Source organism: Columba livia, chromosome 22 (assembly GCF_036013475.1).
Source record: "Columba livia isolate bColLiv1 breed racing homer chromosome 22, bColLiv1.pat.W.v2, whole genome shotgun sequence".
NCBI lineage: Eukaryota > Metazoa > Chordata > Aves > Columbiformes > Columbidae > Columba > Columba livia.
The window spans coordinates 2,256,251-2,271,847 of record NC_088623.1 but is presented as its reverse complement, the minus strand read 5'-3'; the positions used below and the strand labels follow the sequence as shown (position 1 = coordinate 2,271,847).

General features: G+C 46.4%; 1 protein-coding gene across 17 annotated transcripts in view; it reads left to right on the top strand.

Moving 5' to 3' along the window:
• IGFN1 (immunoglobulin like and fibronectin type III domain containing 1) overlaps window positions 1-13,221 on the top strand; it is a 63,684-nt gene extending 50,463 nt beyond the window's left edge. For 16 of the 17 annotated variants that reach the window (XM_065038603.1, XM_065038606.1, XM_065038602.1 and 13 more), the window contains 11 exons: window positions 1,450-1,591; window positions 2,106-2,402; window positions 2,985-3,284; window positions 4,175-4,348; window positions 5,249-5,377; window positions 5,979-6,281; window positions 7,272-7,360; window positions 8,263-8,458; window positions 10,176-10,475; window positions 10,965-11,291; window positions 12,066-13,221. In XM_065038603.1, coding sequence (XP_064894675.1) covers window positions 1,450-1,591; window positions 2,106-2,402; window positions 2,985-3,284; window positions 4,175-4,348; window positions 5,249-5,377; window positions 5,979-6,281; window positions 7,272-7,360; window positions 8,263-8,458; window positions 10,176-10,475; window positions 10,965-11,291; window positions 12,066-12,079 — 2,271 coding nt within the window. In that variant the 3' untranslated portion in view covers window positions 12,080-13,221. Of the gene's footprint in view, window positions 1-1,449; window positions 1,592-2,105; window positions 2,403-2,984; window positions 3,285-4,174; window positions 4,349-5,248; window positions 5,378-5,978; window positions 6,282-7,271; window positions 7,361-8,262; window positions 8,459-10,175; window positions 10,476-10,964; window positions 11,306-12,065 lie in introns of those variants that run through there. The other variant, XM_065038608.1, reaches the window with a different exon arrangement.
• Window positions 13,222-15,597: the final 2,376 nt, after the last annotated feature.

The following is a 15,597-nucleotide window of genomic DNA, read 5'->3' as shown; positions in this document are numbered from 1 at the left end:
TTTCCAGTGTCTTTGCATTGGAAAAAAGAGGATGTAAGAACTTACTGTTGTCTTTCTGAGCTCTCTGGCCGCAGGTGTGAGGCGGCTGGGAAGGGGACCTGGATGGGAAAGACCTTGACTGACATCCAGGCTGGTCAATGAGAATATTCCATGCCATCGGTGTCAGGCTTCGTATTTAAGGAGAGCTAGGTTTTCTGGCTGGGGAAATAGAGACCCATTCCGGTTCCACTTCTTTACGGTGGAGTTTCATTCAGGAGTTCCCTTTAGTTCGGCTTTTTGCCGTTTTACCGTTTTATAGAGGCCTCTGGGCCTTTTTCTCTCCCTGTGATCAGCTGTTCAGGACCAGGTGTCTCTTCTGGGACCGGCTGCCCAGAGCGGATGGAGTTCATGAGGAATTGCATTGAGCATCTTTTATATATTATTTCCATTTTGTGTATGTTATTACTAGTAGTGGTAGCAAGGTGGGTGCTGGTCTCTGCTTCCCAGGAACAAGCACCAGGAGCAGAGGAAACGGCCTCAAGTTGCACCAGGGGAGATTGAGGTTGGATGTGGGGAACAATTTCTTCCCCAAAGGGCTGTGGGGCATTGGAACAGGCTGCCCAGGGCAGTGCTGGAGTCACCATCCCTGGAGGGCTGGACAGACGGACATGAGGTTCTCAGGACATGAGGCAGTGCCGGGGGTAGGGAATGGTTGGACTTGATGATCTTGAGGGTCTCTTCCAACCAAAATGACTCTGTGATTCTAGAAGCATTACATTGTTACTTTATTAAACTGTGTTTATCTGAATCCGTGAGTTTCTCCCTTCCCTTTCAATTCTCTCAGGTGTGGGTTGGGGGAGTAAGCGAGCGGCTGTGGTGGCTTTGATTGCTGTGTTAAACCATGGCAAAGACATTTCCATTCTCCTGACAACAGGAGGCTTTGTATTTTTCCTTCTTTTTTACAGAAGGAGATGCTATGGGTCTCTTTCTTGCGATGCAATCCTTTTTCTTGGTGAATGAGAGGAACGTGGAGGAACATGCAAAAAACAAGGGGAATTTTCAAAGAATCTTTCGGGCAGGCATAATGCAAAGGATGCTCTTCCAAATTAGTCCTTAAAGTCAAGCATAGACACTGTATTCCATGTTCCAAAACAGCACCAAAGAAATGCCAGTTGTGGGATCCAGATGATACTGTAGGAGTTCTGAGGTGTCATATTGAGCATCGGCCAAAGTTTTCACCATTAAGAATAGCAAGAGAGAGCTTGGAGATTTTACTAAAGTTTATTTTAATGGATTTTTGAATCAAGTGGAGTTAGCAATGCTTACTTGCAACATGTACTTACTTGAGTAATCTCAGAGTATTATTGTAATGAAATATGCTTGTCATTCGTAAGTCTTGTGTGTGTCTGGTTATAGTTTGGATTGCCCTTTTTTTCCTTTTTAAGAGTGTGTCTCTGCTTTCCCTTGTAGTTGACAAGCATGGAAGGAGTTGTCTTTGAAAAGGAAGGTCTGGTCCACAAACTAGTTATTAACAAAGTGGAAGATATTCATGCTGGGAAATACAGGTTTGAAGGTGGTGATATAAAAACTGAAGCTTCAATCTTTGTGGAAGGTGAGTCCATCCCAACTACCAGTGCAGCATGCTGGCCCCTGTGCTTGAAAAGTAATGTGTTTTCACAGGGACCTAGAGTTGGTTATTGATACAACTTTATACTAAAGAATTGCCAGGTAAATGGGAGGTAGTTTTGTACGAGTTGGTGCATTTTGTATTTACAAATTTGACTAAGGAACCTTCCTGAATAACTTGTATCATTAACTCAAAGATTTTAGGGTGTACATAGCGCTTTATCAGACAAGACTCCTCATTCTTTTCTTTAGTGTATTGCCTATGAAAAAGCTGCTCCGGTGAAACGAGCACCGTGATACCACAAATAATTTGTGATAATTATCCTAGAGCAAAATACATATAAGTACGTGAAGCACTGAGCATGCAACTAAAGGTGAAGGTCCAGATGTTGTGACCTTCTGAGCATTATCGGCAGCATCATGAGGGAAGCCCTTCCCTTCAAGGGGAGCTTTATCCTCTTTGAATTGCAGTTTTTAATGACCTTGTATTGTCTGCTTAGATCCTCCACAGGTTGACAAAGTGGTCCTCAAAAACTTAACGAGTGTTCCTACTGTGGCCAAGGCAGGACAGCCGGTCAAGATCAAGATCCCTTTCCAGGGCCGGTTGCCCATCAGAGCCACGTGGCTCAAGGACAAGATGGAGCTGGCGGATGACGCCCGGATTCGTGTCGATAAAACCGACACCTTTACCATGCTGTCCATCCCCAGCAGTGACAGGAAGGACTGTGGGGATTACAAAGTCAGGCTGAAGAATGACAGCGGGGTCGTGGAGATCGACTTAAAGCTTGTGGTAGTAGGTAAGAGCCCCGTAACATCCGCTGAGGCTTTCATTGGAAAGCTTAGGCAGGGAACCCGTTAACGCTGCTGATGGTCTTATTTAGAGCTACTGGGTGTTCCAAGATGAACAAAGCTATGCCTTTTCCGCTTAATTGGAGTACAAGCAAACATTGCTGACGTGTTTGTTGCCCTTTAGTGACACAAATGTAGTTGGGTTTTGCACAGCCTCGGCAGCTGAATGCTGGGTGGCTGTGGGAGATGGGACTGTGTGCAACAAGCAATCTAAAATAGGTTTGCAAGGCCAAATTCAGCCCTACCAGAAATGTCTGTGCCGTTTTGGAAGACCAGAAATGGTGTTCTTCCTTCTAAGCAAGCTGAATTGGTGCAATGCTTATACGAACAATTAACCCTTGGAGCAATGACCTGCTTTCCACTAGCAAAAGCTGGAAGAGTGGAAGTTTTGAAGGGGCAATTCCAATGCCCAGCCCTCCTTCTGCAAACTGAGTCTCAGCCTGGTGAGCAAGAGACAGTGTCTGCTCCAAACCCAGCAGCACGTCTGGTTCTGGAGCCAACACGCAGTCTCTGTGCATTCGTCTTTTCAGACAAGCCCCAACCACCTGCCGGACCCATCAAAATCGTAGAAAGCTCTGCAAACGACATCACCATTCAGTGGAATCCCCCAAAGGATGATGGGGGCAAACCGCTACAAAGGTATGTCGTGGAGAGACAGCAGATGGGGAAGAACGAGTGGGAGACTTTGGGAGAGACCCCCAAGAGCTGCACCACCTTCACGACTAACAAAGTGGAGCAAGACATGAGCTACTACTTCAGGGTGAGAGCTGTGAACGCCGAGGGAACGAGCGATGCGCTGGAATCGGGTGAAGTGAAGGCCGTCAGCAAAGGTAAGGAAGAACTTTTCATAATTGTTCAACAGCTACCTGGGAAGTTCGTTATCAAAGCTGACATCAAAGCAAGCTCACTGCATTTTGGGTGTTGCTACAGATCTGGACTTGAATCATGGCTGTGAAGTCTTCACGCAAATCTGTGGAGGTTGCATGAGACTAGATGTTTATTGTGGGCTTTGGTGATGCTGAGTGAGGTGGTGTTGTGTTCTCAGTTATGCTCCGTTCTGAACTGGAAAGCAAGTTTCGTGGGGGAAATGCAATATATGTCAAGATCAGTGAAAATTTTTCCTGGGGTGGCTACAAAAGGAACACATGAGGCCTTTTCTTAACTCTACAGACAAAGGAGTGTCTCTCTATATGCAGCATTTTTCAGTATGATCAGTTATTTCCCCTGATTTCCAAACAACCAATTCTATTCTGTGTCCTTGAGTGAATTAAACTACTAGAAGAGTTTTGCCATGAGCATGAATGTATTACTAGAGAGAAAGCAATGCTCTATTCTGTTTCTAATTTTCTTCTTACTATGTTCTCCTCATGCTTATGAGAAGCCCTGCGTATTGAGTGCAGAGGGATAAGAAAATTCATTCCATTCTATCATTAGAAGCAAGAATAACACTGACTTTTCCTACCATGTAAGAAGGTACATGCCTCACAATCCATAGGCTGAAAGGAGAATTGTTAGTCCTGATGACAGCAAATCATTCATGAAAAGAAAATTCAGGAATAGAGGTCCATGCTGCATGTTGTTTGTGTGGGAAATAGGATACACAGCTTCAGGTCTCAGTCGCATGAATACCTTGGGGAAACTAGAAGAAATGCCACGGAACAGTTGGTTATTTTGCAATAAAAAACTACCTGCTAATAATGAAGCACTAATCTCTTTCTAGCTACACCTGGTGCCCCGGATCCCCCTGAGGTTGTCAGTGCCAGCAAAGACACCATCACAATAATGTGGAAAGCACCTCGTAAGACTGGCAGTTCCCGAATTGTGGGATACATTGTGCAAAAACGCAAGAAGGGCACCGTGACCTGGCTGCCGGTCAACAACACACCTGTAGCAGGTAGGGAGCTCACATCCTGGAAGACCTGAGAGAGAGAAAAAGGTCAGCTGGGTTCAGGAGGCAGCACGCTGATCTTTGTGGAGTTACTGCCTTTTAACTCCTTCCTTTCTGCTTAGATCTTATACTTTTTCTCATCAGTGTTTTTCCTCTTGAGCTGCTGATTGTCCCCATCATGTTACCCTTGTCTGGAGTTTTACCATTTGATCTTTCACAGCTCTAGTGTATGTGTGTTTTCATAAGGTTTTTCCACAAGTGAGGTTACCCAGCTGTGCCATAGCAAAGCCAGGCCTTGGTTTTATATACAGCCCCAATCCCTGGGAGGAGGTTTATGATGTTTTTTCTAGACTGTGTGCAAGTGTATGGCTGGAGGAGAGTGCAGACAAGCTCACCACTGCATCCTGGGGCATAGCTCTTCTGCAGATAACCTATTGTCTTTAATTTCTGGAACTAAAGTCTTCATATGCAGAACTACTGTCCTCACTCCTCACACTGGGAACTTGGCAGACAAGAATTTAAAAATGCAAGGAAGATTAAAAAAATAAGTGATGCGTATGAGCTCTAAAACGCATTTTGACTATAGCTGTCAATTATCTATCAGTTGCCAGCTAGGACTTCTTATCTGGTATAGAAGGGTTTAGGATTATCCCATGAGGAAAAGCAGTATTTATAATTTCTCTAACTTCATAGCTCTCAGATGCTGTTTGATTTGGAAGGGAATACAATGGACATGTCCCAGAAGGACACACGCACTAGGATAAGGAAGGGCAGGGGAATCGGCGACAGCCACTGTGAATTATTCAGTACACAGCTCTACGTGGAGTAAAGTCCAACACTTTTGCCTCCCCTTTTCCTGCTTGGGGAACACTCACCTGAACCAACACTCTCCTTTTCTTTCTGCAGACAAGAAGCTGAAAATGACCAATCTCAAGCGAGGGCTGCAGTACGAATTCCGGGTGGCAGCTGTCAATGCTGCTGGCATGGGAGATGCCAGTGAACCGTCACAGGCTGTGTTTGCAAGGGATTCCACCAGTAAGTGCACTGACCGCCATCCTGCTGCATTGGGGGTACATAAAGCTGCCAATGTATACTGGTGATGTTAGTGGACGGGCGATGTTTTTAAGTAACTTCTAAAAGTATGTGAAGACAAAGATCAAGTCGTTGGGGAATGTTTAGTGGCTGAGAACCCACATTCAGCTTGAGGAAGGAATGGAAGGGTTTCCTGTGAGATGTGCAGATGTGGCAGATTCCCTGCATGGGAGTTGTGTGCAGTGGGGAGAAGCATTCTGGATGGGCTGCACACCAGGTCAGGATTTTGCACGGATTGTACTACATGGCTGGTAGGAGTAGGCACCTGCGTCCAGCTGTGGACAACTGGGACAATCACACAGACCTGTTGAGATTGAAGGCACATCTGGAGATCACCCAGTCCAACCCACCTGCTAACGCAGGGTCACCAGAGCAGATCACACAGGATCAGTCCAGGTGGGTTTGAATGTCTCCAGAGAAGGAAGGACAAGGTGGAGCCAGGACAGTAGAGTGCACTTCAAGAATGTTGAGAAATCTCAGGAAGTGACTGAAAAGAAGAGATAGAAATCATAGAAAAATAATTTAAATGACATTTCTCTTTCAGAACCTCCAGGTCAAGTGCAGGACCTTAAAGTGAGCAGCAGTAATGGCACTAGTATCACCCTGACATGGAAGAGACCTGAATCAAAAGATGGGTTTGATGTGAAAGGCTATGAGGTAGAGATGCGGTCGTACAACAACCTCAACTGGACCAAATGCAATGCTCTTCCCATAGAGGCAACCACTTACACGATTAAAGGCCTCCAAGCCAAGGAGACGTACTTCCTACGGGTGAGAGCCCTCAATGACAGTGGCGCAGGAGAAGCCGCAGAGCTGGAAGCTTGTGTTAAAGATGCTCCCCCAGTAGGTGAGTCCAAGTGGGCTGCTATCAGAATGCACAAGGTTGTTCTAGAGGTAACAGGATGCAGACGAGGTCTGTAGGTCATTGTGAGGAGCTGCTTTCAAGTTCCACACTGTTGCAGAATCACAGGATCCCAGAACCCCAGGCTGGTTGGGTTGCAGGAGCTCTGTAGGTCCCCAGCCCAGCCCTGCTCACGCAGGGTCACAGAGCAGATCACACAGGTGGGTCCAGGGGGTTTGAATGTCTCAGAGCAGGAGACTCCACACCCGCTCTGGGCAGCCTGGGCCAGGCTCTGGCACCTCCCAGCAAACAAGTTTCTCCTCCTGTTCAGATGGAGCCTCTTGTGTTTCAGTCTGTGCCCGTTGCCCCTCACCCTGGCGTTGGGCACCACTGAACAGAGTCTGGTCCATCCTCTGACACCCACCCTGAGATACTGATCCCATTGATCAGATCCCTCTCAGCTTCTCTTCTCCAGCTCAACAGCCCCAGCTCTCTCAGTGTTTCCTCATCACAAAGATGCTCCAGACCCCTCAGCATCTCTGTGTCCCTCTGCTGGACTCTCTCCAGTAATTCCTTGTCCTTATTTTTAAGAAGTTCAGTCCAGTTTCCTGAGGATGTTCTGTATTGTGCATATATTTCATAAGCGTCCATTGCAATTTCCTTTTCTCCAGATGTCATTTTACACTAAAGATCATCCATGTGGTCAGTAAAGTGTCAAAGAGCTGATTTCTCTGTGATTGAGACATCACATGTAGACAAACATGTATTGTATTTTGACGTCACTTCCCTTGTTTAGTCACAGTGATAAATAAATAGTAATAGATTTTGAAAGGGTTGAACTTTGGTTCTGAATCAAGGAGCTTTTTTTCCCACAGTACCACAGAGTTTATCACAGCCTGGTTGTCAGAACGGGGTGTTGAACACACATACGAGTTTGTCAGCTGGCGACTCTTTTAAGAATTTACAACTTTTCCTTATAATCTCCATCTTTTCCAGTTGCTCCCAGGTTACTGATAGATGACACAGTGAAAAACCTCCTGGTTGTAAAAGCAGGGAATACCATCCGAGTTACCATTCCCTTTGAAGTAAGTATTCCAACGCGTCTGTAAGAATTCCCCGTCTGTTTTTATGTTGTAGTCAATCACAGACATGAAAACCGAGCCGCTGTTTTCTTGGCACGGATGTTTGTTTACAAGCCACTGGGCAAATCCTTTAACCTGCCAGCACTGAATATACTTTCAGCAGGAGGAAAACAGGAACAAGAATTCAGCTGTCACTCTTGGCACTGGTGTTTTATGAGATTATGGTCATTCACTAACCACAGCAAACAAGGCACAATGCTGCCCATCCAACCATATCGATATTATCCTCATCCGGATCTAATCTGTCATACTTAGAGTTTAAAAACCAATTCCCCTCTGACTCCCTCAGAAGGCCTTGGGGTAGCATTTCTAGGAACATCCTCTTGACTGTGTTTGTCTTACTAAGCAAGACTTAACGTATGATTTGAGAAATCAAAGCCAACAGAAGGTAGGAACAACGCAGGTAAGGTCTGGGATATCGAGAAGAGGTCGATGAAATGTGTGTATTTTCTGACCTGTCTCCTAATCTCTTGGAGAACAGAGACCACAGATGGAAATAAAGACTCTGAGGATGTGTTGGTTCTTTTTTCTTTCCAAAAACCAGCAGATCTTTTTAAAAGTAGAAAACACTAACTCCTGATGTCATCCATTGTTCTTGATCTATTAGAGCGCACCTCGTTTGATGTGGTGAACTTGAACACTTTACTATGACAGCATTTGTAAAAGACACAGACAAAAAGTTGCAAAGATACTTCAGAGCAGCCCTTTATCCAGAGCTCTTAAATCATCTTGGATCTGTATTTTTAAGTATTAATATATAATATATAAGCACTGCGGACAGGATAATGAAGGTAAAGATGTAAAGACACACTCGAGTGGACTGTAACTCATGTTGTTGTTTACAGGCGTCTCCAGATCCAGTGGTGACCTGGTTAAAGGATGGGCTTTCTCTCTCAAACCGGGCTACGATCAATACTGAAAATGGTACCACCCAGCTGCTCATTGGAGCAGCTGAGTTCCCCGACAGCGGCACCTACACCATCGAGCTCCAGAACAGCTTGGGGAAAAGAGAAACGTTCACCTTCCAAGTTCAAGTTACAGGTAACTCCCTCACACACAGATTTACTGCGAGGAGGCGTAGGCAACACACCAAGTCTGGTCGCTTGGCGATATCACTTGGCCACGTCTGCAGGACTGATTAAAATGATGCTTGGCTTCCAGGGTGACTCTGCTTAAAAAGGGAGGGTGGTGCAAACCCCAGGAGAGCAGTTCATGCTTTTTCCAGCTGTCTAGGGTCAGTGAGAGCAGGCTGTAGGACTGCCGTGGTTTAACGTGAGCTAGCAATACAACCACAATAACCGCTCGCTCACCCCCGCCAAATAGGGGAGAGAATTGAAAGGGAAGGGAGAAACTTGGATTGAGATAAACACAGTTTAATAAAATAACAAAATACTAATGTACCACTAGTAAATATATATGTATAATAGAAATAAAAGATACTCAGAGCAATTCCTCATGAACTCTGTTCATACCAAGCAACCAGTCCCAGGAGGCAGCACCTGGTCCCGAACAGCTGATCCTGTTAGAGACAATAAAAGGAAAAAAGGCTCAGAGACCTGTGCAAAATGGCAAAAGGCTGAACTTAACGTCCTGAACAGAATTCCCCTGGCTCTGACAAAAAGAGCGAAGAAGAACACAAGAGAGAGAGAGAGACGGGAACATCCTGACTCTCCTTAAATGTGCAGCATGGGGCTAATGGGCTGGAATACTCTTATTGACCAGTCTGGGTGTCAGTCAAGTTCTGTCCATCCATCCCCTTCCTCGCTGCCTCACACCTGTGTGCAGAGCTCAGAACATCCTCGGCGCGCAGATCAGAGCAATTAAAAACATTAACTCTGCCCCGGGGTGTTATCTCTCGTTCTCAAACTGAGTCCAAATGATGACCATGCTAGCTATGAAAAAGAAAGGTTTCTAATTGCATGAAGAATATTAACTCATTTTCAGTTAAACCAGCACAAGGACATTTAGTCATAACTATAAAAACTCTACAAGCTGTGTCCTTAAGAATTGAGTAAGTTCAGCAGTACGAACACTGTGTCCAGTTCTGGGCCCCTCAGTTCCAGCAGGACAGGGAACTGCTGGAGAGAGTCCAGCGCAGCCACCAAGATGCTGAAGGGAGTGGAGCATCTCCCGTGTGAGGAAAGGCTGAGGGAGCTGGGGCTCTGGAGCTGGACAAGAGGAGACTGAGGGGGGACTCATTCATGTTTACAGATATATAAAGGGTGAGTGTCAGGAGGATGGAGCCAGGCTCTTCTCGGTGACAACCAGTGACAGGACAAGGGGCAATGGGTGCACACTGGAACACAGGAGGTTCCACTTAAATCTGAGAAGAAACTTGTTCCTGGTGAGGGTGGCAGAGCCTGGCCCAGGCTGCCCAGGGGGGTTGTCGAGTCTCCTTCTGTGCAGACATTCCAACCCGCCTGGACACCTTCCTGTGTAACCTCATCTGGGTGTTCCTGCTCCATGGGGGGATTGCACTGGATGAGCTTTCCAGGTCCCTTCCAACCCCTGACATTCTGGGGTTCTGTGATTCTGTGAACCCTCATGTCCATTTATCTGTAAGAAGGGGAGGAAGCCCAGCTGTGCAGATACTCAGTTCATAGCAAATCAGCTCATGAGACTGGAGAAGGAATCAAATTTTGGTCCCTTGTTATCACCAGGATGTTTACTCAGCCCCCAGACACACACTCAAAGCTTTTCAGATTCTGCACTGTGCCTCTTTCCCCACATCTTTAATGTTATTTACCTTATCTAACAGATATCCCACAACCGCCTGGACCTATTCAGCTGTACGAGAACGTGCCCAATACAGTGACAGTCGCCTGGGAGCCGTCGGCTTCCGAAAAATGGGAACGAGATCTTTACTACACGGTCCTGAAACGCGAGTCACAGAAGGGTGTGTGGCGCGTGGTGGGTGACCTGATCTACAACAACAAGTTCACGTTCACCAAACTGATCCCAGGCCGGGAGTACTACTTCAGAGTCGTGGCGAAAAATAACTTGGGAGCCAGCGATCCGTCTGAAACTGTGCAGCCTTGGACGATTAAGAAAACAAAGGGTAAAGCAGCTTTTATTTGTGTGTTGTCATGTTTTGTTGCTTTTATTTATTCTAACATACCATCCTGAAATGGGTCTCTCCTCCTGTGAACATTTAGTTGCCCAGAACAAGGATGTGTAGAGGAACCCTCAGAAATTCCGTTCTGGCATGGAAGGCTTGTCCTTCCCCCATTGACTTTGTGCAGATACATCCTTTATTTCCAGCCATTATATCACATAATTCACCACCAAATTAATTCCCAGCACAATCTAAGGCTTAAGTTTTGCAGAAACCAAAGTTTCTGACTTCAAAGTTAAACTCTGGCTAACTTGAGGTGAAACACAGATTACAGTCCACAGGCACACAGATCTCTGGCGATTTGCAGTGCAGACATTGTGCACAGCCAAGTGTCACGATTGAAAACCAGCCCTGTAAACCCTGATTCTGTTGCTGTGGGGCATCATCTCACCGTGTGCTTGTCCGTCCTTGTTTTTTGTTGCTTTTTTACAGTTGAATTCCAAGTCAAACCGCAGCAGTACAGGGGTGTTAATCACAAGCAGCCCCCCAGATTCCTCGTCCCGTTGAAGCCTCACGTGGTGACAACCGGGAGCGAGTGCCGGATGAGCTGTGCGGTTGGGGGCTGTCCCCCCCCAAAGATCACCTGGTACAAGGACAGCAGAGACCTCTCCAACGACCCCACCTATTTCTGCACAAACGACTTTGGCGTCTGCTCCCTGGTTGTCCTGGGTGTCACGAAACACGACGAAGGGGAATATATGGCAGAAGCCACCAATGAATTGGGCCGTACATTCTGCAAAGCCTTCCTCACTATTAAAGGTAACAATCTTTAATTGTTCTTCCTCATCGTGTGACGGCAAGATATGTCATTACTGTCAAGATGCCTTAAAAATGGTAGCCATACAGCTTTATTTACTGACAAGAGCAGTCTCCTATAAGGCAGTATATTATTTAATTAACCTACTAGTGATCACTTATGAAACACAAATAGAAATGAAAAGGCACACGTGAGAAAAACACTTGATTTCTGCTTGAGCCAGAAGTCTTGGTTGACCTTGAGCAAATTTTCAGGAAAAAAAATCTCATCTTCATTTAGTAAGATAATAAGATATAACATATCATATTAATAAGATAATATCTCAGATTTTTTGGCAGTCCAGGAGCTTCAGAATAGCAGATCCTGCGATATGTGCGAGGTCTGGTGAAGTGATGGGGAAAAAGCTGGTGTTAGGTGGCCAAAGGCGATGAGAAGGGAGGAGAGAGAGGAACGTGGTGTGAGTTAAACAGGGTGTGAATAGAGAATCAGTGAGGTTGGCTGAGGATATATGGTACATATACCTACAGGTAAATATCATTGGCAATTTTATTCAGTTCATTAGGAAATATCCTTTCCTTTGAGTCAATTATTTTCCATTTTAATACAATTCAGGGATTATAGGAGCGGAGAAATGGGTCAGTTAAAATCCCTGTAGCCCTTTTATAGACCTTGGTCTCTTTGACACCGTAACATTTCACATCCCTCTTCCACTACACCTTATGGATTGTCTCCCTCGTTGAAATATCAATCAACTTCTCTCTTTCCCTTCTTTTCAGACTCCACCCTGTAGCACCACCTTCCCGAGGACATCTCTGCACTACTACACAATGGGAAGGTTGTCGCTGAGAACTGGCTCTGTACAACAGCTGTGTATTTATTTTCAGATGTGCATTATAGTCTGAGTGCTTTAATTTCAGATCCAGTAGTTGCTATCTTGAACATGATGCTGCGTTGTAGTCTAAATGGGGGAAAACAAAGCTTTGAGAGAGTTGGATCTTTAGGTAATGATCATGGCTTTCCACTAGACCTTTGAAACACAGATGAGAGACTTCAGGAACACAGAAGATGAGAGGAAAACTCATTGGCCAAAGTGAACTTTCCATGGAGAACACAGGTGTGAGCGATCGTTCATACACCACTCACCCGCTGCCCGGCTGCAACAAGAATATTTCTTGACACCAGAGATCTAAGATGACGACCTTTTTGCATGAGGTTTTCTAATCTGAAGCAATTGTTTTAGATTCCCTGTAATTCTCAGCAGGATTCCGGACTCTGGTAGAAGCAGTTCTGCATGTATTCCACTACCAGTAGCAGCTAAGTATAGAATTTCCCTTAACCTCTAAGTTGAAAAGAGTCTCTACCTGCTGGTTTTGTCTGGGCAAGAGATAAGTTCTCAGACTAGGGTAACGTGGGGTAGTGCAAAACACGTCGATGGGAATGAATGGAAATCTAGAACCAGCTGTATTAGTGTGAGCAGATCAATGCTGTACTTAAACAGCTAAAAAAGGATGTCGGTCCTAAACTACCACATTAGTATCGTCGTTGAAACAGAACTGCCCTTACCTCATGATGTTGCCAGAATGTTTTTGCCTAATGCAAAAAAAGGGGTTAAAAATCTGTCATGTTTGAGCAGAAAGAGGTACCACCAGAGATCATCTGCATGGCTGGGGATTCCATCACTGAGTGGAGGATGAGACTGGAAAGCAAAAATAAACGATTATAGCACTGTAGCCTTACCACCAAAAGTACTTTGATGACAGCATCTACAAGACAGGAGAATCTGGATCAAAGACTCAAAGCCACTGGATCCTCAGACAGCCAGTCAAACATTTACGTGGGGCTGACATGTTCTTTTTGATTGTCTTTTGTACAACGTTGTACAGACATAGCAACAGTAGATGATGAAATTAAACCATAGTTCAGTAAAACCTACCGTGAGTAAGTGTTTGTTTTGGAGCAGGAAGTGCAGCCAGTTCCTGGATGCCAATCTGTGGCTGTTGCAACAGTGATTTCATGTGTAATGGCCACATGAGTTAACCCCTCACCCTGTGTTGTGTGTGTAAGTTGCTGTTTAGTCTTGGAAGAACAGAAGAACAGATATAAGGCGTTTTGAAGTGTATTTCTCGCTAATATCTAAGCATGCTGATAGGGTGGCAGAGTAGTGTGGTCTAATTATGCAAATTATGTTCAAAAATATAATAATGTGCATGGCAGTGTAAGCCAATGACTTATTAATCAGGATGTACCCATGGCAAGGGATCTCACCTCTTCCACAGAGCAACAATACCAGCTGATACTGGGAACATTGATGTCGCCTGTTTAGCAAGGATCATTTTATTTACACCATAACTGTCACCACTGTATTGTGACCCCTGTCTCTTGTCTAGGTGGTGCCAAAGAGTCTCCCTGGCAGCAATCACCCAGTCACTGGCACAGCCGAGAGAGGAATCGTGCTGGAGAGAGGTCAGAGGAGGGAATGGAGCTGGTGAGGGCTGGAGAACAATCCCTATGAGGAGTGGCTGAGGGACCTGGGGGGTTCAGCTGGAGAACAGGAGCTGAGGGGAGACCTTCTGATCTCTGAACTGCCTGAAAGGAGCTTGGAGCCAGGGGGGTCGGGCTCTGCTCCCCAGGAACAAGCTCCAGGAGCAGAGGAAACGGCCTCAAGTTGCACCAGGGGAGGTTGAGGTTGGATTTAGGAACAATTTCTTCCCCAAAGGGCTGTGGGGCATTGGAACAGGCTGCCCAGGGCAGTGCTGGAGTCACCATCCCTGGAGGGCTGGACAGACAGAGATGAGGTTCTCAGGACATGGGGCAGTGCCAGGGGTGGGGAACAGTTGGACTCGATGATCTTGAGGGTCTTTTCCAACCAAAATGATTCTGTGATTCTATGAGCATAACACCAAAGTATAAAGGCAGTCAAACGTCTTTGCTGCGCTCTCCATGGCCACACAGACATCCCAGGGTCCCCACGGGAGCAGGTGTCACCAGCTCAAGTTGTAAGGACACTACAAGATCTCCCCAGTCCAGCTCCAAGCTGATCCTAACCCTACCCCAGCCCGAGCTGGGCTTGTTTCCAGCACGGTTGTGAACTGAGGCCACGGCTCTGTGCTCAGGCAGTGCTGATAAACCCTCTTGCATCCCTGGTGTTGCTCGTTTACCACCAGCTTGGCAGGAGGATCTCATGCCATGGTCCCTGTGTGCTGGCAAACTGCTCCCAGCACCCTGGGAGTGGCTGAACTCATACTCCAGTTTGCTGGCGTTTAGAGAAATCAGTGCCTATAACCTGGTCTGCGTCCCTTTTTCATGGTTTGCTTCCACTCTTTGTCATTGCTGTTTGACTTTGGAAGCTGGTACCTGTGGTGTTGGGGTCAGTCTGATGGCTCTGCTATCCAGCAACTGCTTCTAACAATCCACGGACATTGTACAGGTGCCCCAGCCTGTGGCTTCATGTCCCCAGGGGCACAGTGTGGCTGCTGGCACCTGTCTTGCCGTCCCTCAGAGCCGCTCTCCCAGATTCCCAACTGATGAGGGAGCAGCAATACCAGATTAGTGAAGTTTGTCTCTAAAACCAGGTGATGAGCATGGAGCAGAGCAATGCTGCCCAGCCGGGAGGGACACACGAGCTCCTCTGCCAATCCCACCCGAGGTGGAGGACGCAGGGCGTGTTGATGAATGTGCCTCTGTCGGCGCTTGGATTTTTTTCACTCTTCTTCATAGGTAAGGCTGGGCCTGGCTAATTGTGACATCTGTATCACTGTAGAGGGTGAGCAGCTGGTCCAGCTTGGGATGAACAAGCTGGAGAGAAGGTTTCAACTGCGTAAGAGCAAAATCCTTTCCTAGCCCTTGTGTGCATGACGGTGGATCCTGCTCAGGCGGAAAGCAGGTCCTCACACAGGAGCCATGCGTGGCAGTATGTGTGTTCAGTGTATTCAGCTGATTTGCAGCAAAAAATACTCTTTTGCTCGGACTCCAACTTCTGTGATCTTTGGTGACTTGGAGAATGCGATCACATCTGCTCAGAAATCAGCAGTGCTTGTTCATGCTATTTTCTGAGCGCTAATGTCAGCCCTGGAGGGACTCTCTGGACCTTCTTTCTTTCATTTTCCCTTCTTGCTCAGCAAAGGCTTTTCTCTGTCCATCACACTCAGTGGCCAAGATTACAGGCAGAAGGGCCTTGAGTCTTCTCTGCATGTTCCCACTCTGCTGTGCACTGTAGATGTCCGTGTCTGTACATCCACCCTGTATGGCCGTGTGCCCTGGCTCCCTTCTCTCCAGGACAGTGCTGGTGGGGGGCACAGGCCTCATTTT